The 18,770-nt window shown below is 38.2% G+C and overlaps 1 protein-coding gene across 1 annotated transcript in view; it reads left to right on the forward strand.

Annotated features, from left to right (window-relative positions):
* The first annotated feature begins 2,248 nt into the window (after positions 1-2,248).
* Positions 2,249-18,770, forward strand: part of LOC132850524 (uncharacterized) — a 28,762-nt gene continuing 12,240 nt past the window's right edge. Inside the window, exons 1-8 of the mRNA XM_060877166.1 lie at positions 2,249-8,831; positions 10,002-10,116; positions 11,170-11,321; positions 11,445-11,590; positions 12,526-12,715; positions 16,555-16,679; positions 18,321-18,455; positions 18,548-18,770. The exon at positions 18,548-18,770 is cut by the window's right edge and continues 483 nt beyond it. Coding sequence (XP_060733149.1) covers positions 8,780-8,831; positions 10,002-10,116; positions 11,170-11,321; positions 11,445-11,590; positions 12,526-12,715; positions 16,555-16,679; positions 18,321-18,455; positions 18,548-18,770 — 1,138 coding nt within the window. The 5' untranslated portion in view covers positions 2,249-8,779. The remainder of the gene's footprint in view (positions 8,832-10,001; positions 10,117-11,169; positions 11,322-11,444; positions 11,591-12,525; positions 12,716-16,554; positions 16,680-18,320; positions 18,456-18,547) is intronic.

The following is an 18,770-nucleotide window of genomic DNA, read 5'->3' on the forward strand; positions in this document are numbered from 1 at the left end:
ATCCAGATGATGGTAAATCCAGATGATACTGTCTTGGTTAAGTCCAGACAGATGGATTACAAATCATTCCAGTGTACAGGTGTAGACATGTGAAGACTAACAGTACAGGTATAAAAAATGTATGTAAAAAGTTGCTGACACGGTAGATTTTGAGTGAAATCACAGAGGAGCTACACTTAATACTTCTTATCTCTTCATTTAAAACTAAATCTATCTGAAAAAAGCTGTACTAGGGTTAAATGTCAGAGATAAACAATAATTTAATTTGAAACTTAATCTTCTAAAAATCTTTTGAAAATCTGCTTGGAGATCATGTCATTTGTCATGTCAAAGTGCTATACAGATAAATTAAATTGAATTGAATTGAATTCAGTACCGGGGGCACGGTGGCTTAGTGGTTAGCACGTTTGCCTCACACCTCCAGGGTTGGGGGTTCGATTCCCGCCTCCACCTTGTGTGTGTGGAGTTTGCATGTTCTCCCCATGCCTCGGGGGTTTCCTCCGGGTACTCCGGTTTCCTCCCCCGGTCCAAAGACATGCATGGTAGGTTGATTGCCATCTCTGGAAAATTGTCCATAGTGTGTGATTGCGTGAGTGAATGAGAGTGTGTGTGTGTGCCCTGTGATGGGTTGGCACTCCGTCCAGGGTGTATCCTGCCTTGATGCCCGATGACGCCTGAGATAGGCACAGGCTCCCCATGACCCGAGGCAGTTCGGATAAGCGTTAGAAAATGAGAGTGAGAGAGTGAATTCAGTACCAGATCTAAGTAGAGTCTGTGGTACAGCCTGATTTTGCTCAGTCTATTCGAATGTGATTTTCACGTGTAAACACTTGGACTGGCCTGCTGGCCCTCGGACTCGGACGGTTTGCTTCATGTGATAGACCAAATCAGTCATGAAGGAAAATTATATTGTTTTTCAGCTTTTATTCTTGACTCAAAATCACATATTTAGTGTAAAGTAGAATCGGTTCATGTTTAAATCCTTACATTACTATTCGTGTTCTGTTATTTAGAATTTTAGGATGCAGAACCTTTTATTGTTTTTGGTTTGTTGTGTGGATTTTGTGTAACTTTAAAAATAGAAAACAAAGCAGGAAACATTTTTTCAAGGTAGCTTTAACAATTGATTGTAAACCAAGATATGGAAAGAATCCTAGTCTTGATAATCCTGTTTGTCACACTAAATAAAAAGTACAAACTCCACCCACAGTGAACGTAACACACCAGGCAATACACCATTTTCTCAATAACAGTGTAGAAGTAATAGAACAAGTAATAGAAAGTGTGAAGCTTTGGCAAGAAAACATAATATATATAACGATAGTAGGATATCTTTCCCAGCAGAGCATCAGATCTGAAATGAGCTAATTATAATCCACAGAAAGTTGTTTTGGATTACTCAATTTCTTATTAAATACATGATGCATTTTCACATCACAGCAAATGTAAATAATTATATAGGAGTTATGACATATGACAGTTTGTAAAATTAGTAAAAATCAATTTAAAAAAACCTGTAATATTTTTTAAAGAAGCGCAGAACAGGTTTCTGAAATATGACATCATTAACAGTGTATTCGGTCATGAAAGACTATCCCTCTGTCAATAGATGGAACAAATGTACACACACCCACACATACATATGACTAATGGAAGTATTTTCTATAGATATTTGTGGGAAACATAATGGCCCAGTGGAATTGAGTCATGTTAAATGATTTACATATTTTTGTAATTTTCAAGTAAAACTGTGTTTCAATTTTACTAATTTTGTTTACACTTTGCAGACAAAATTAAAAACATAAAAAGAAAATACACACATTATTTAATGTTTTTAACATCATTGCTTGAAATATCAATAACATTGCCTGTGTGTTCGGACGAGGGTTACAGAACAAAATTTGAATTTCTGGGTGGAGCAAAATATTTAACTCAAAAATTTACCTACATGAAGTTTGCGTCTCCGAAGTTCAAAAGCTAGGAAGTTTTGAGTTTGTGTCTGGACTTCTGTGTGCACAGAAGGACAACCGTGTCCCTTAATAAAAAAGAAATGTGGAACGACAAAACAAAAAAGCAAGAAACGATAAAAAAAAAAAATTGAACCATAATTTGTAATAAATATATAACAAATGGAAAAAAGGCAACAATTCAATTTAGACATTTACTATAATATAATTACTTTTATATAATGTTAATTGTGTAATGTGTTGTGATTATACTGTTACAGTATAAAGACAAATTGTGATATTTAGACGGCCGGATCAGAGCGTCTCCAAAACAGTAGGTGTTATGTGGTATTCCTAGTATGTAGTACTTAGTACCTATGAATTACTTACTTAGTACCTATGTAGCTCCAATGAAAGACAACCGCTGAACCAGAGATTGAACCGCTGAACCAGTGGTCATGGACACCCAAAGCTCACTGTTACCCCTTTTCCACCGAGGCAGTTTGAGTGCTGGTTCGGAGCCAGAGCCTAATTTAAAATCAGTTCTTTCTTGTTCTGAACCAGGAAAAGTGGTTCTTAAGTAGCACCAAAACGTTGCTGGTCTAGACTTAAGAACCGCTTACGTTAGGGGCTGTGGGTGGGGCTACTGTTAGCGCATTTGATAATGTACCTTTAGTATACTAATGTTTAATACACTTTTACTTTACCGCAATATGATTAATTATCAGCACACACTAAAGCTAACTTTTTTCATGCTAAGGCTAACTTTTTTCTGTGTTAATAATAAAACAACATTATCTACCTTCTCGATTACAACCTCCGTTTATACAAATTACATGGAGCTCCACGTACATGTTGGATTAGCCGTGTTTGGATGCCAATGTAGGTTCACAAAGCCATGAGCATTAACAGTAAAGCAACATCCGCCATTGTTGATGTTGTGTTTGTGTTTGCCGCTGCTGTGCTAACGTTGCTAGGCCTCAGTGGCCTCAGACTCAGCACTGTGATGGCTCTCTAGCCGATGGAAAGGCAAACCGGTTCTTAGAAGGATCGCCAGTGGAACAAACTTTGAACCAGCACCAGTGCTAGCTCTGAACCTGGTTCTTTTTGGTGGAAAAGGGGTATGTGACATTTGGCAGATGCCCTCATCCAGAGCAACTTACATTTTTATCTCATTTTAAACAATTGAGAAATTGAGGGATAAAGACCTGCTTAGGGGCCCAGCAGTGGTAGCTTGGTGTACCTTGACGACTGTGTCTTCACTGACATCTTAACACTGATGTGTATGGGGAGCGAAGGCTACCCCATCTGGTCCCAACTGACAGAAGAGATACTGTTGCACAATCTGCTGAAAAAGTGATGGTGGTTTATGGCAGTGTCCTCTTTCAGCAGGATGCTGCTGCCTGACACACTGCAGAAATGGTTCAGGAACAGAGTGAGGAACATGACAAAGAGCTCAAGGACCTTCTGCTGACGTCTTGGTAACAGAAACCACAGCACATCTTTAGAGGATCGTTTTTTGAAGCGCAAGAGAGACTTGGTACAATATTATGCAGGGGGTTTTAATGGTATGGCTAATCGGTGTGTATATGCAGGCTAAATTTGCAGAAGCAAAATGTGTGAAAGTGCAGAAGTTATGCAACCGGGTTGCATGCTGGAATATACCATTTCTATTTTGGGATTTAACATTACTGACTTGTGGCCATTTTCTGGATCGTTTTCGCTTTTTTTTCCCAAAGAATATCATGTATTTAGTCTGTGTATACATACAGTGCTCAGCCAGCATAAATGAGTACACCCCGACAGATTTCTCAGAAAAACCTCCATCTTGCTTTAAAATGAATACTTTCTGTGGAATTCTATGCAATGAGATATTTGTGCAAATCTGGTTAATTTGTTTTAAATGAGATTAGTCAGTACCAACGGCAAAATTGGAACTATTTAAACAAAATAGTTTGATCACGGTGCATAAATGAGTGCACCCCAATGTGTGTGTTATTAGAAAGCATAAAATTATTTTGTAATCAACAGGAATTCACCAGCAGATGAGCCTAATCTATCAACACACAGGTGGCCACAGAATAATTGACAATACAGATGACAATGTGGTATTTAAGAGAGAAAACCCACTGCCGTATAATGTCGAAAATGGCAGCACACGGACAAGAAATGTCACAATACCTGAGAAAGAAAATCATTTCTTTGCACAAAAAAAGTCAAGGCTACAAGCAAATTAGTAAAGCATTATTAATAAGCAAAAGTATAAGAATACTGTCGTAAACATTTAAAAAAGGATGGACTTGTGGGAAGCTCCCTGAGACACCCAGGCCTTCCCTAAATGTTAACACCTTGTCAAGACCGTTTAGTGATGAGAGAAGTTGAAGAAAATCGCAGTGTAAATTCAGCACAGTTGGCTAAATCATTAGAAATTCAAACCGGGGTGAGTGTTTCCTGTGATACAATACGATGCAAACTACAGAGGAGTGACATGCATGGCTGTCGTCCACGAAGGAAGCCAAAGCTGAAGCCCATGCACAAAAAAAGCACGTCTAGAATTTACCAGGGCTCATGTTTATAAAGGGAAAGACTCTATACAACTTTTTAGCAATATTTCTAAGATGAAAGAAGGCTGTTTTTGTAGTATGGGCGATATGATTTTCAAAAGACAAGTTGCTGTCTAATATAACACCCAGGTCTTTCACTGTCGAGCTACTAGTAACAGTACATCCCTCTAAATGGAAGTTGAAGTGCGAGAGTTTCTGTGTACTGGTTTTTAAACCGATAAGTAGTATTTCTGTCTTATCAGAGTTTAACAACCGAAAATTGCAGGTCATCCAATCTTTTATCTCTTTAACGCACTCAGTTAATTTGGACATTTCAATGTAATCATTTCTGCAACACCTTATTTGAATTAAGCGTATTATTTTTCTTATTCTAAAGATGTTAGGTGACCACATGCTTATGTTAATAAAAATGAAATGTTTAATAAAACTTTTGTAAAAAATGGAGCAAAATACATATTCACTTAGAATTTAATAATCTTAATTTTCAAAGGGGGTGTACTCATTTATGCTGAGCACTGTATATGATATATATGATATATTTCTCGACCTTATCGACGCTTTTCAAAACAGTGTGAAATTTCAAGGTGTCAGATATTGCTACTGTATATTCTACAAAATGTAGGCATTCACCGCCGCCAGGTCCAGCATATTGTTCATTTGGTCCAACACGTCTACACCACACTGTAAAAGCAGAGAGAGAGAGAGAGAGTCATGAGTATATGTGCTTTTTACTATAGGCCTGTATAGTACACATCAGAAAACATTGTAGCACTGGTGTAAAATTATACACACATTCACTTACCTTCATGTGGTTATAATCTGTTATCGTATTAGGTTTCCTCTTTCTGCCGTCACCGATCGTCACGTCTTGGTGCATGGAACTTAGAACACACACAGTCTTGTTTTTTTTAGGTGCATAAATCGTCAAGGAGACACTGCCACTTCTAAGCACTGAAGTGGAGAATACCTCTCGCTGTGCAGTGTCTTTTGCAAGTTGAGGAAGTTCACGCCAGACTTTATTCACCGTGCCCAGTAGCGTTGTTTTGCGCTGCAGCAGTCTGTGGGACAGTGACAGTGAATTAAAGAAATTGTCCGTCGTGACGTTTCTCCCATCATCCAAAAATGGCTCCATCAGATTCATGACCATGCTCTCTGCCAGCCTCTCTCCCTTCTGACGACTGGGGTCCTTTCCCAAGTAAGGAGATGCATTGCAGACATATTTGGTCTCCAAATCCGTGGCCATCCAGAACTTGATCCCAAATTTGTCTGGCTTGGTTGCGATATACTGTGTGAATGGACAACAAACCTTGGTAAGGAACAGCTGTTCATCTATGTGTTCTCCTGGAGTGAAACTCTCAGCACAGTTCTTGAAGCGTGTCCAGATGACGGAGATCGCAGCAAATTTGTCTGTTTTCACCCGTTCTGCCAGCGTGTCCTTGTCATCAAATCGAAGGTGTTGCATAATTGAAATGAATCTCGGGGCATTGTCTCTTTGATTACTGGCACCAGAAAGCTTTCTGACCAGCAATCCACAATGGCACCAACGGGACACATGATTGCTCTTACAAACAGAATGAATGCCATCAGTTCATGAATTGCCAAATTCCAGTCCGGCTCTGTTCTGCGGGCATGATGGACCGTGCACTCCCTGATGGTCTGCAGCATTCCCACGTCTAACAGGCACGCTTTGGAGCACGCTTGTAATTTTACGCTGTCAGAAGATAAACAAATAGAGAATGGTAAATTTACATGAACCTCACTCTAAATGGGTTTATATAAATATCATATGTACTATGGCAATAACAAACCTTAGCAGACTCTGTGGGTCCAGCTTGCGCAGTGAAGCACGAGCGATCTGCTACTGCACTGGGCATTCCAATGTCCTCCTCTACCCACACAGTGCCGTCTTTTGCCGTCTGGCTCAGACAGGGCTTCCCAGTACCACGGTGCATCTTCCGTGGAGGCATATTGGGTTCTTGTTCCGTCTCCTTTTCGGATTCTTCTGAGGAGGTGTCGGTGGCCTGCTGGACAAATGAAACCTCTCCTCCATCAGAGTCTGCTTCGTCCATTTCCTGAAGCCAGGCCAAAGCCTGTTGCGCGGAGAGGTTCTACCTGCGTGGCAGTGATACGGAGGCCATCCTGATGTGCGTTCTCAAAAATGCGAAGAAGAAATGATTCTCCCGCCTGGGTCGGTCTGCTTTTATGCACAGCACTGTGCTGCAGTCATGCAATGACACTCCCTTACATACACATGTCTGTACCTTTGAGAGTCACAAACTGCTGGAACCAAATTCCTTGTGTGTCAACACACTTGGCCAATAAATCTGATTCTGATTCTGATTGGAGACTGAAGTGTTAGCAAGTTTTCATTTTATTCATGTCATTGTATTAGCAACTTTTCATTCTGTTTTCACACAATTTTTTAGACATAAAACAGACTATTTTATATAGATACGGCAGGCATTTCTGAAGGTTTCCATGTCACACACAGAGGTTTGGCCTGCCTTGGATCTGAGCTACTCTGAGTAAACAAATGCAAATGTGCCAGGCCTCAGGTTTTTGCACAACAAAAGCAGGAGGAGAATCGAGCTGAAGAACTGTGAAAATCTCAACGGGGGGAATCACACCTCGGGACTTGCACCAGAAAATAAAAAGGTCAGTACAGTGATGCCTCGAGATACGAGTGCTTTGACATACAAATTTTTTGAGATACGAGCTGTGATTCGACCAAATTTCTGGCTTGAGATACGAGCAAATTTTTGAGATACGAGCATCCGAGCCACCCCCGCCGAAACAAAGATCCCCAACAACCACGTGTGCTCTGTTTCCCCCGCCTCAGCTTCCTGCGTCTCACTCGGTTAAAGCCGCCTTTCCACTGCACACGACAAACGACGGTCGATAAAACGGAAGTCATTCATTTCCTATGGAGAATCGCAAAGGGGCTGCGTGAGGTGCCGACCATCTGCGGGTCCGTAATTTTTGGATCCGTTTTAAGCGTTGGATCCGTTAAAAAATTTAACTTGTGCGACTACACCGACCGGACAGGTTTTTATTAAAACGACCGGCAAATGTTAGTGAGGAAAGAGTGACAAAAAAGGCAAAAACAAGTGAAGAGAAAAGCGATGAAGAAAATTAAGCAAAATTAATGTAAAGAAAACAGAAATTGTAGCAATTAAGTTCAGTTAAGAGAATTTCGGTTCTGTCAGGACCACTTTGTCAAAAGAGAATTTATTAGATGATATGCATACAGTTAGTGTTGGCGGCATTAATCATAGTGTTATTAATCATAGTGTTATTAATCATATGCATTAATCAGTTAGTGTTGACAACCACTAATCATGCATAGTATTAGATATGCTCGCTTACGCGTTTTTGGAAAGTAATAAATGAATGAATTGATAAATAAATAATTAAATAATTAGAGAGAGAGGGAGAGAGAGAGAAAAATATGTGGAGATTTATGACGTAAACTGGTACAAGGAACACAGGTTCCGGCATGGTGGAGTCGGGGTTGGAGGAGGGAGTTTAGATCGCGGCAGCAGCGAAGCGCTAGAAAGCAGCTCTATGAATGGGAATTTAAATGGTCGGGTAATATGGATGTCGTAACCGGATTGGTGCGCGTCGTGGACAGCTGATTAACAGCTGATGCACGCTTGACGACGTGGCCTGCCAGAACTAACGCAATGCTTGATTTAAGTTCGTTAATTTTAGTGAAGTTTTGTTAAGTTCCATTTAAGTGTAAAGTAGCATTAAGAGTGTACAGTAGCGAGTAAGTGAACGAAAGCGAGGGTACATACGAGACAAAATTCCTCCTGTTTACTCCTCCCTCAACCTCCGTGCGCATCTTCCGTAAATTAAAACCAGTTGTTTTTTTTTAACATTCTCTTTTATTACTGTATGTTTTTATACAATATTTGTCATTTATAAATACAGGTACTGAACATTTTTCATATTCAAAACACATAAACAAAACAACTGGAGTGGAATTTTGCGAGCTGGAACGGATTAATCGGATTTCAATTCATTTAAACGGGGAAAATTGCTTTGAGATACGAGCAATTTGAGATACGAGCAATGTCACGGAACGAATTAAACTCGTATCTCGAGGAATCACTGTAATTCTAGTGTTAATGAATCTTCAGTTAGTGTGTGATTAGATCAGTGAGTTTCTTTTGTCCTGTCAGCATTATTGCAAAATCTTGTTCTCTAACTGCACTGTTTCTATTTTTCAGGGAGAATATGATGATGTGGATCTGATTCCCAGTTAATATGAGGCTATTGTCCCTGCTATTTGTTTATTTATTGGTTCTTGACTCTGAAGGTATGTGTAATAATTCACAACACAAATCCTTTTAGCATTAAGAATCGTGCCAAACGTCAATGTTAAAATTTCCTGAGCCTGTTTTCCCCAAAACTATATTACTCTCTAAAACATAGACCCAAGAAAGGAGTCACTGAACTACAGCATAAACTGGGTAATAAAAGCAGTTATATATTTTAAAAAAATTCCAGAAAAATGTATTAATACATTTTACAATGTGTATATATGAATCAAATTGTCACACTTACAACACGATTATCGAATGCAATAGTACTGAGTTACAGGCTATAAGAATGTAGCTATAAAAAACACATAAGCAGGTAAAAAAATCATTTTTCATTGTCATGAGCACCATCATAGGCGCTGGAACATACTTTCCAAGGGAAACACCAAATATTAAGAAGTATTAATTATTAAAATATTAAATATTGTGAGAAGTGTCAATAATTTTGAAATCCCTTTTTTTTCCTCATAAAGATGGCTTTTTTTGCTTTTAGGATGTTGTTCGTGGAAACAAGCAACAGAGAATATAGTATCTGTGTTTATCTATTTGAAACAGTGCCAGTAATTTTGCTGTTTACAGAACTAAGCCTAGGGCATCACCTTTGCACCGAAAACATGTGATCACTGCAGTAATTTATTGTAGCGATAACATCATAAATAAAATCCTCTTCCTGGTGATTTTATTTAAAGGGGGAAATTGTCAGAGCTTAAACAATCTAAAAGGTTCCTCATATTGGCTAAAGCCTTGAACAACAATCCATGACCAAAAATGAACTAATTTCTTTAAATGCTAGTGTTTGTGATCTATTTAGGGCAGTAAACCGCAAATTTAACTCAGTGTAAAGTGCTGCTCTTTTGTCAGAACAACACACATATTGCTTATGTATAAAACATTGAGAAAGGATTTACTGTCAAAGCATAACTTGTTCTGCGAGACTGGTTAGTGGATCAGCTGTGTCTCCACTGTCATGTGGCCAGTTTTACTCCCTCAACTAGAGTAGTAGCAGAAATCTTAACCAAATCCTTTTGATTTTTTATTTTGATTTGGTATAAAACAAATAAAGTCCTGCTTAATCACCCAATATTGACATTACTGTACACTACTTTACACCTCTCCAATGAAACAACTACATAAAAGTCAAGTATAGTTGCTTGTTATCTTTTTAGGTGCTGTGCCAGCACCAGTAAACGCTCATGTCGTGTCAAACAACTTCATCCACATCTTGCACTGGAGTCCAGGAAAAGGGACACAACCTGGAACAGTCTACAAAGTGAAAGTTGGGTGAGTGAAAGGAAGTACAGTATGTTAATATAGATAATACAAGTTTATATACAGTTTTGCAAATCCTCAAAATTTGCTTTGTTTAGGTAAATGTCAGAATTTTTGAATGCAGTTGTGTTATTGTAACATCATTATGTCTGTATCATGTCAGTGTTAGCTTTAAAAATGTGTTTGCTTTTACTATTAGAAATATACCTATCAACCACTCTGATCCCCACCTCTCTTTCTCTCTCAGTCTCTCCCTCTCTTTCTCAGTCTCTCTCTCTCTCTCTCTCTCTCTCTCTCTCTCTCTCTCTCTCTTTCTCTCTCTCTCACCAATATGCTCAGCTTAGTGATACACACAGCCTACTCAACCTTGCACACTATTTGTTAGGTGTGTTCTCACATACTCATTACTCAGGTTCACTAAGATTGAGTTTGAAATACATGGAAGTAAAACCTAGTATTATCAATCAGATCACAAGATGATTATTTTAAAAATCATGTTACGGTAATATCAGCAATAATGCAATTGGAAATTAAAATGACATAAGATTCAAAAGACTTGGTAAGTTTCGAAACAGATGATTTGCTGTGGTGACCCCAAACGGGAAAAGCTGAAAGTTTTTAAAGATTTTAAAGGCTCGGTAAGTTCATAGAAGAGTACAGTACACTAAGCATTACATCAAAGTGAGGCAGAGTTCAGAGACATTTCTATGGGCATCTCTACACGATGAACATTCAGGTGAGCATGTGAACGTACCGGTGGAGTGAGATGCTGGGGACTGTAATCTGTGGTCGCCATGTTTGTAGTTTGTGGTATATTTTCTAGGAAATTAATTTTCCTACAAGATTCAACTGCAATTATTCTTTTTTTTTTTTTTATTTTCCTCTGATCCACCATTTTTGCTGGTAAATCCTGGATGTCGGATCTATATGTCATCTTAAAAAAATCATTTTGCTTCCTAGTGGAAATAAATAAATGAACTCTCACTGATATGAATGTCGTTTGGAGTATGTACAGTATGTATGTAAATAACAAAGATGCTTTTTTTCCTTCTTCCTTCCTGATAGTAATAATCTGTTACCCAACATCAGCGTTACATCAATTAACATCTCTGAATACATGAAAGAAAAATACAAAACATATACGATCTGGCTTTCAGCGTCATTTGGGACAAGCTCATCGTCCAAAGTTCAAATCAATTTTATTCCATACACAAGCAGTAAGTTGCACTTTAATTTTTTTTCTTCTAAATACAGTCACAACTACTCATTGTTTCTCAGAGGTAATCGTATATTTGCTTGCATTAGAGTGTTTTGTGTTTGTTTTCTCCGTTTTCTTCCAGCCATTATTGGGCCTCCCATATTATCTCTGTCTGGCTGTGGTAACTGCCTGAATATCAGCATTGATCTACCAAATCGCCAAAGTTCCTCTGACTTTTACAACGCTATACGTTTTGATATACACTGGGGGAAAGTCAAAGATGAGAAGGTAAACCTCAGCAAACTTCTCATACACTTATGCTGCAACTTTCACTGGGGGGAAATCTAAGTACACACTATAGTTCAGTAATAATAAGTTTCAGTCTCGTGTGAGTTTGAAGAAATTTTTGCCCACACTTCTTCAGAATATTGCTTCACTTCATTGATGTTTGAGGACATTGTTTATTACAGCTCTCTTAAGATCCTGTGGCCAACCCAACACCTTGATTTTTTTGTACTTCTTTAGCCATTCAGGTGTTGATTTCCTGGTGTTCTTATGATCATTGTCCTGTTACCTGATACAATTTTAGCACAGCTTAAACTGCCAGACAGAAGGCTACAAATAAGCCCAAATGTTCACCCCTCCCAACTACTGTTTGATGACTTAAACACGACCACCTTGTTCCCATCAGTCCAAAGGATAATATTTTGTGTATTGTTCAGGTGCAGTTTTCAACATTGTGCTGCTATATTCCTTTTAGAGAGAAGGGTCTTTTTCCACGGCACCTTTTTTCTGTCAGGAACATAAACATTTAACGAGTCTACAGAAACCTGAGGGTCACATGATGTAGCTCTAGGGATTTCTTTATATCGCTGAGTGTTGGGCTGAGCTGGGTCTGATCTCGGACTGTACTAATTATTCCTTTAATTCATTTTTCTGAATGTTGGTTTACTTGTTACTTGTTAGTTGTTTGATTAATTATAGGCAATACAAATATTATTTATGCCCTGTTAAATAAAAATACAGAATTAAAAGAGGGTGCACTTTCTTTTCCACCAATTTCTGAAAATGACAACCTGCCAGACACTAATGGACAAAACAGGTCGCTATTACTCGTTTACTATTATTGAAGAACTTGTTTGATTATATACTGTAAGTAAAGTTTAGCTGATGCCATTTTTGTTGCTTAAATATTCATCCACCTTTTCATTCATTTATTTTAGGATGACTGCCACAATCAAATGACCAATTTCCAGAGTAAAAAGTTGGTGCCGTATTCGTACACTCTTGCTAATCTCCAGCCGGGTGAGCGCTACTGTGTGCAAGCCCAGCCGAAGATCAGCAGCTTACCTGAACATAAGCAACTGAACTCCTGCGCCTGTGAATTCACCAGTCCAACAGAGCCCCAAGGGGGTAAGCTGATTTCCTTTTTCTTGTTCTCTGACATTTGTTTCTATTTGGTTCTATAATCAGGTCTTTCGTGTACTCAAACAGTTTAATGCGCTCACCTACTACACTTACCGATCTTAATTGTTTGCCTTGAGATGTTCTGACTCAGAATATAATGGCATCTAAAAGTAACAAAAAAGCACAAAGAAGCTTCACAGAAGAAACAGAAGAGAGAAAAATAAAGAAATAAATATATAATAATAATAAGAAGAAGAAGAAGAACAAGAAGAAGAAGAAGAAATAAGAAGAAAAATAAACAAATGAATACAGACAATTGAAGTTTAAAATTAATTTAAAAATATTCATTTAAAATTTAAAATACTGCATATCTTATCCCTATCCCTAATCAGCAAGCCGGAGTTAACGGTGACAAACAAAAACTTCCTGAGAGGACATGAGGAAGAAACCTTGAGAGGAACCAGACACAGAAGGGAACCTCATCCTCATTTGGGTGTAGTGTTAATTTCGTCAGACGAGACGAGACGAAATATGTTCGTCAACGACCTTTTTTTTCATGACTAAGACGAGACGATGACGAGACTGCACCACTGTCCAAAAACGCTGACTAAGACTAAATTAACATGCATTATTGTTGACGAAAAAAGACGAGACGAAAATGTTTTGTATAAAATAAAAACGAAGATAAAATCTCTCTTCATTTTCGTCTACAATTGTCTCTGCTTTTTCATCAGCTGTTACGCCTTTAAAATATTCAGCACGAGTTCGCGGCTTCGCTGTTGCTCAAGTTACAGGTCCGTGAAGCGGATCCCGCTTATTATATTGCTACCTACCAAATAAATCGATAATTTGACACAAAATGATGATTTAAAAAGAAGTTTATTGATTTAAAAACAATTGTATTGTTTCCGCTAAAGAAAATAGTGCGCTCCGTCTCTACGGTTAGAATCCTGTGTGTTCTAGTGTATGCACTGATTAAACGAGTGTGTGCACTGTTTAAACTTCTCACTGATACTTTTGTGATTTGCGGAGTTTTGACAAGTTTTATAGCCTTGATATTGTTTCTTATTCAAAAGTGGTGACAGAAAAAACTCAACACTCCCAACCTGAAACCTCTTCCCACCCCCCTGTCACAATCACATCATAATCATAATTAATAATTAGGCTTAAAAGCAAATGTATATGTAAGGGAATCAAGTTTAACAATTACATGTAATATTGCTCCAAATATCATCAATAATGGTGTGGTAATTTGTATATATATACATATATATATACAAATATATACAATATTATATATACAAATATAAGTTGGTAATGTCCTTGGTTGGTAAAGATGTCCTTGGTTGGTAAAGATCAAAACTGTAGGTGTGTATGTGTATATATATATATACACATACACACCTACAGTTTTGATCTTAGGCTTTTCATTAAGTTATTTATTTCCACTATAACACTTCTGTTCCTGATATTATTGCATTTAATGAGGCCTCATTGTATTTATTCTTACAATAGATTCCAGATGTGGTCAAGCTACAATTTTTTGACTAAAACTAAAAAGACTTTTAGTCGACTAAAACTAAGACTAAGATACCTTGAGTTTTCTTTTGACTAAAACTAGACTAAAATGACGAGACTTTTAGTCGACTAAAACTAAGACTAACAAAAAAGATATGTGAATGACTAAATATGACTAAAACTAACAAGGACATTTGGCACAAGACTAAGACTAAATTAAAAATAGGTGACGAAATTAAAACTATTTGGGTGACACTGGACAGGAAATAATATCAATGTAAATAAGAAAAAAACTCCACCCGGTGTACATATTGTTTAAGTTAATCTGGTCTTTAATCCTCACTGTGTCCTCATAACTCAACTCTGAACTGTAAAGTCATGTACAGTTTAAAACACATGACTGCTAGTCTTCTTCCCTTACTTCTGTATTTCCGTGCTGCATTTGACCTTATCAGAAACAGTAACTTCTGCTTATTAAAAAAAAAGAAAACATTAAAGGCTGTTTCTCTCAGAATACAGCCTTACAGGATACAGAATTTCAGTGTATCTCAAGTCTTTGGTGTTAAGTTGATTGGTTTGTTCACCTTATTTAATACACCAAATTTAATACTCCCTGAAAAAGGTACCGAAGCATTCGGGCCCTCACGACCAGACTGTGTAACAGTTTCTTCCCACAAGCCATCACACGCCTTAATAACTGAACTGAACTGTACTGAGCACAACACACACACACACATCAACTGTATGGACTGCACAGACCTACAACAAATACACACACTTCCAAAATACATCCATCAACCTGTTTTGCACATGCTGTATCACGTTTCAGTCGTTTGCTGTTTTGCACAATTATTAACATTATTTCAAGGAACTTGCTGCTATAACACTGTGTTTTTTTCTAGTATTACTGCACACGCAATATTGTTGAACATACAGTATTTACACTGGTCGGCGCTGTTTCTTTTGTGTATTGTCTTGTAATTTTTTGTCTGCACTGTCTTGTTTGTCTTGTCTTGCACTGTTTGCACCAGGTTGCACAGATTCACTTTATGTATCTAGGACTACTTACGAAGTCCTTAGCTCTGTCTTTGTTCTATGTAGCACCATGATCCTGGAGAAACATTGTCTCATTTCACCGTGTACTGCAACAGCTATATATGGTTGAAATGACAATAAAAGATTCTTGACTTGACTTGACTTGACTTGAAAGAACATCAAAAATCGCACTGACAATTTTTTCCATTTCATAATTAATCGTTACTTAATGCTTAAGAATTTCAAGCAATCCTTTCAACAGACTTTCTTGCATCATGGACGTAGCTAGATGTACATGAATTTTCCTATAAACACTCAAGCCTCTAGACATCTTAGCAAGCCGGTGTAGACTGTCCTGATGTGAAGGGGCTGCACCGACTGGAGGTAACTGATTTCAATGCCCTTTTAAACATTTGTGTTTTAGCATTGTAAATCACACCTACTGTATAACCGCATTCTCCTTAATGTTCCCATGTTAGCTTCACTTGCTGTTAGTTATTTGGCACGCAAAGCTATGTTTTAGCAGGAAATGCACTAATGAATTTCTCAGAAAGCACTTTCTCAAAAGCGATATGCACAAACCACAATAAGAGAACCAAAAAAAAGGAAAAGGAAAAAACAATCATCATACACAAATAGGTGAGTATGCAAATATAGCCCAAAGAGACGAAAATGTTCAACGAAGGAAAAATACTGATTCAGTCAAATGATTCATGGACGTCTTCACTGATATTTCATTTAAAAAAATGTTTTCTTTACTTTTAAAGTGGGAGTGAAACAAACAAACAGAGAATTGGACACAAGTGTATAGGTTGAGCTAATTTCATCCAAAACCAAAATGTTAAATATACCTCGAAAAGACTAATACAGAGATCTGAAGACAACAAAGAGACAATAAATCGAGAATGAATTCGGAGTTATCACAACATGGTTTACACAAGAAGCTTTATTATACAAGGTTCAATGTGAACACAGGGTTAAAAACAAACAAAACAAAACATAATAGCAGTAGATTGATGGAGAAAATTACTAACAGTACCAGCGTTACTCAGCACATGATACTCTGCAATGGCAGAAAAGTACAGTCTGGTTTTTTAGTCCATAAATCACAGTTCCAATTTTTTGTCAAGTTTTAATTTTGTTCTTTTTTTTTTTTTTTTTTATTTTTATAACCATTTGCCTAAAACCAGATTATTTTCCTTTTTAAACAGTAACTAACATAATCCTGAAATGCTCTGTGCTGTAGTTGTGTCTCATGGTGTGTTTCTCTTCTCCTTTACGTCGCTCTTCAGGGGCGTTCCTGACTGCTTGTGTTGCCAGCTCTGTACTGGTGGGATTGAGTTTTCTGACTTTCATGTTCTTCCTGGTCTACACTGGCTTTCTGTGCAAGCCCAACATCAGACTTCCCAAAGCACTGGTAAGACTGTAAAGCATCTAAATCGTCTTATTTTATTGGGGTCTTTAAGGGGTCTTTAACAAAATTGCAGAGATTCAGAGAAAGTGATCATATATATATATATATATAGATGTGGTACAGATGTGCACTCAGCCAGATGCTATATTAATACAGTGGGGTGTTTTTGTGGTCAGTCACTGCCGAGTGGAGTGTGTGTACAATACCGTGCAATATATGGAGTCTCTTTTCTTGCTAAACACCCACACACACCCACTCACACACCCTCAAGGTTTTATTGACATTGCTGTACAATTCCATTTCTTGATAAAAACAAACTTAGTTTCGTTTCCCTTAGATAAACAGTGTGGCTGAAGGTTTCACATGTACTTACAGGTTACTTATTGGGAATAAAGAATCAGAACTGAAACTCAAAGAATAAGAGAGTCAGAGTCCGGGCTCTGTACAGGACACTTAAAGTTCTTTAATCTGAAATGGATATCTTACAAAGAGCAACTCTAATGATAATTATTAACTGGCAAGATTTCATCAGCATCCCGAGTGCCTTTGTCTGCGGGATTTCATTGTTGAGAAACTACACGAGCTTGTAATTTATTACATTTAATATTGAATAAGACTCGCCTGCAGTTACTCCCTTGATTTATTTGTACTAATAATGTGATCTAAAATTAGGAACAAAAGTTTACCACACAAAATTATTCAGTAGTTTTACACATCCAGTACACATCCAGGTGAGTAGAAGAAGTATTACTTTACTACTCTGCATGTATGTGTGTGTGTGTGTGTGTGTGTGTGTGTGTGAGTGAGAGAAACATTCATTCATTCATTCATTCACTCATTTTCTACCGCTTATCTGAACTACTCGGGTCACGGGAAGCCTGTGCCCAGGCGTCTCAGGCGTCATTGGGCATCAAGGCAGGATACACCCTGGACGGAGTGCCAACCCATCGCAGGGCACACACACACACTCATTCACTCACGCAATCACACACTATGGACAATTTTCCAGATATGCCAATCAACCTACCATGCATGTCTTTGGACCGGGGGAGGAAACCGGAGTACCCGGAGGAAACCCCTGAGGCACGGGGAGAACATGCAAACTCCACACACACAAGGCGGAGGCGGGAATCGAACCCCCAACCCTGGAGGTGTGAGGCGAACGTGCTAACCACTAAGCCACCGTGCCCCCCCAACCTTTTGCACATTTCTCTTTATTTATTAAAACATTAGTCAAAAACAGAAACCTATTATTCGGAGTTAACGGTAGCATGTTTGCCTTGATGGGGGATTTTTCCTCTTTCAGTCTGGTAAGTAAGTGACAAATAATAAATGCCGAAAAGATGAGTAAAAGAAGCCTGATGTAGGAAAGCGAGCAGAAGATGTGCAGAATAGACGTTCACGACTGTTGGTCAACTTTTAAAGGTCAGACCACAAAGAGAAAACAATAAAAAGTTTTTCCATATAAACCCATTACACCGCCTCTTATTCTCGTGCGCTGTGTAAATTGTGTGTAGGCGGCACAAGCGTTGTTTCCATGTCTGAGTGTAACAGCACTTTGTCTTTTTGCACCTTTTTTTTTAACTCAAAAGCAGTTTAAAGGATAAAACATTTTTTTTATTCCCCCCCCACACACACACACAGATTCTTGTTCCTGGCTACTTCCTGTCCCCAGAGGAGCCGTTTATATCAGTGGCTGAATTAGAGAACAACATACAGATACAGAAGCCTGAAGATCATCAGCACAAGAAAAAGAAAAAAGGAAAAGATCTCCACAAGGTCTGACTAATGTTGAATATTGATCACCTTTTTTTTGGTGAAGGCAACATGAAAGAATCTGATGTTTTCTGTCTTTTTTATCCTCGTCTCAGCAGAACGATGATGATGGTGATGACGATGATGTAGATGAGGATGATGACGATGAGGACGAAGAGAGCAACCATGGCTACATGGACCGAGGGGTTCCCAGCGAGTCAGAGAGCACTTACAAAGAGAGAAAAGCGTCTGATTGTGAAGCTGCAGAGAATCCGAAAGGATGCAGCTTGGAGGAAGCTCTCACACACACCCCAGACACTTTAATGCTCTCAAAGGTTC

This window comes from Tachysurus vachellii, chromosome 8, assembly GCF_030014155.1.
Source record: "Tachysurus vachellii isolate PV-2020 chromosome 8, HZAU_Pvac_v1, whole genome shotgun sequence".
Lineage (NCBI taxonomy): Eukaryota > Metazoa > Chordata > Actinopteri > Siluriformes > Bagridae > Tachysurus > Tachysurus vachellii.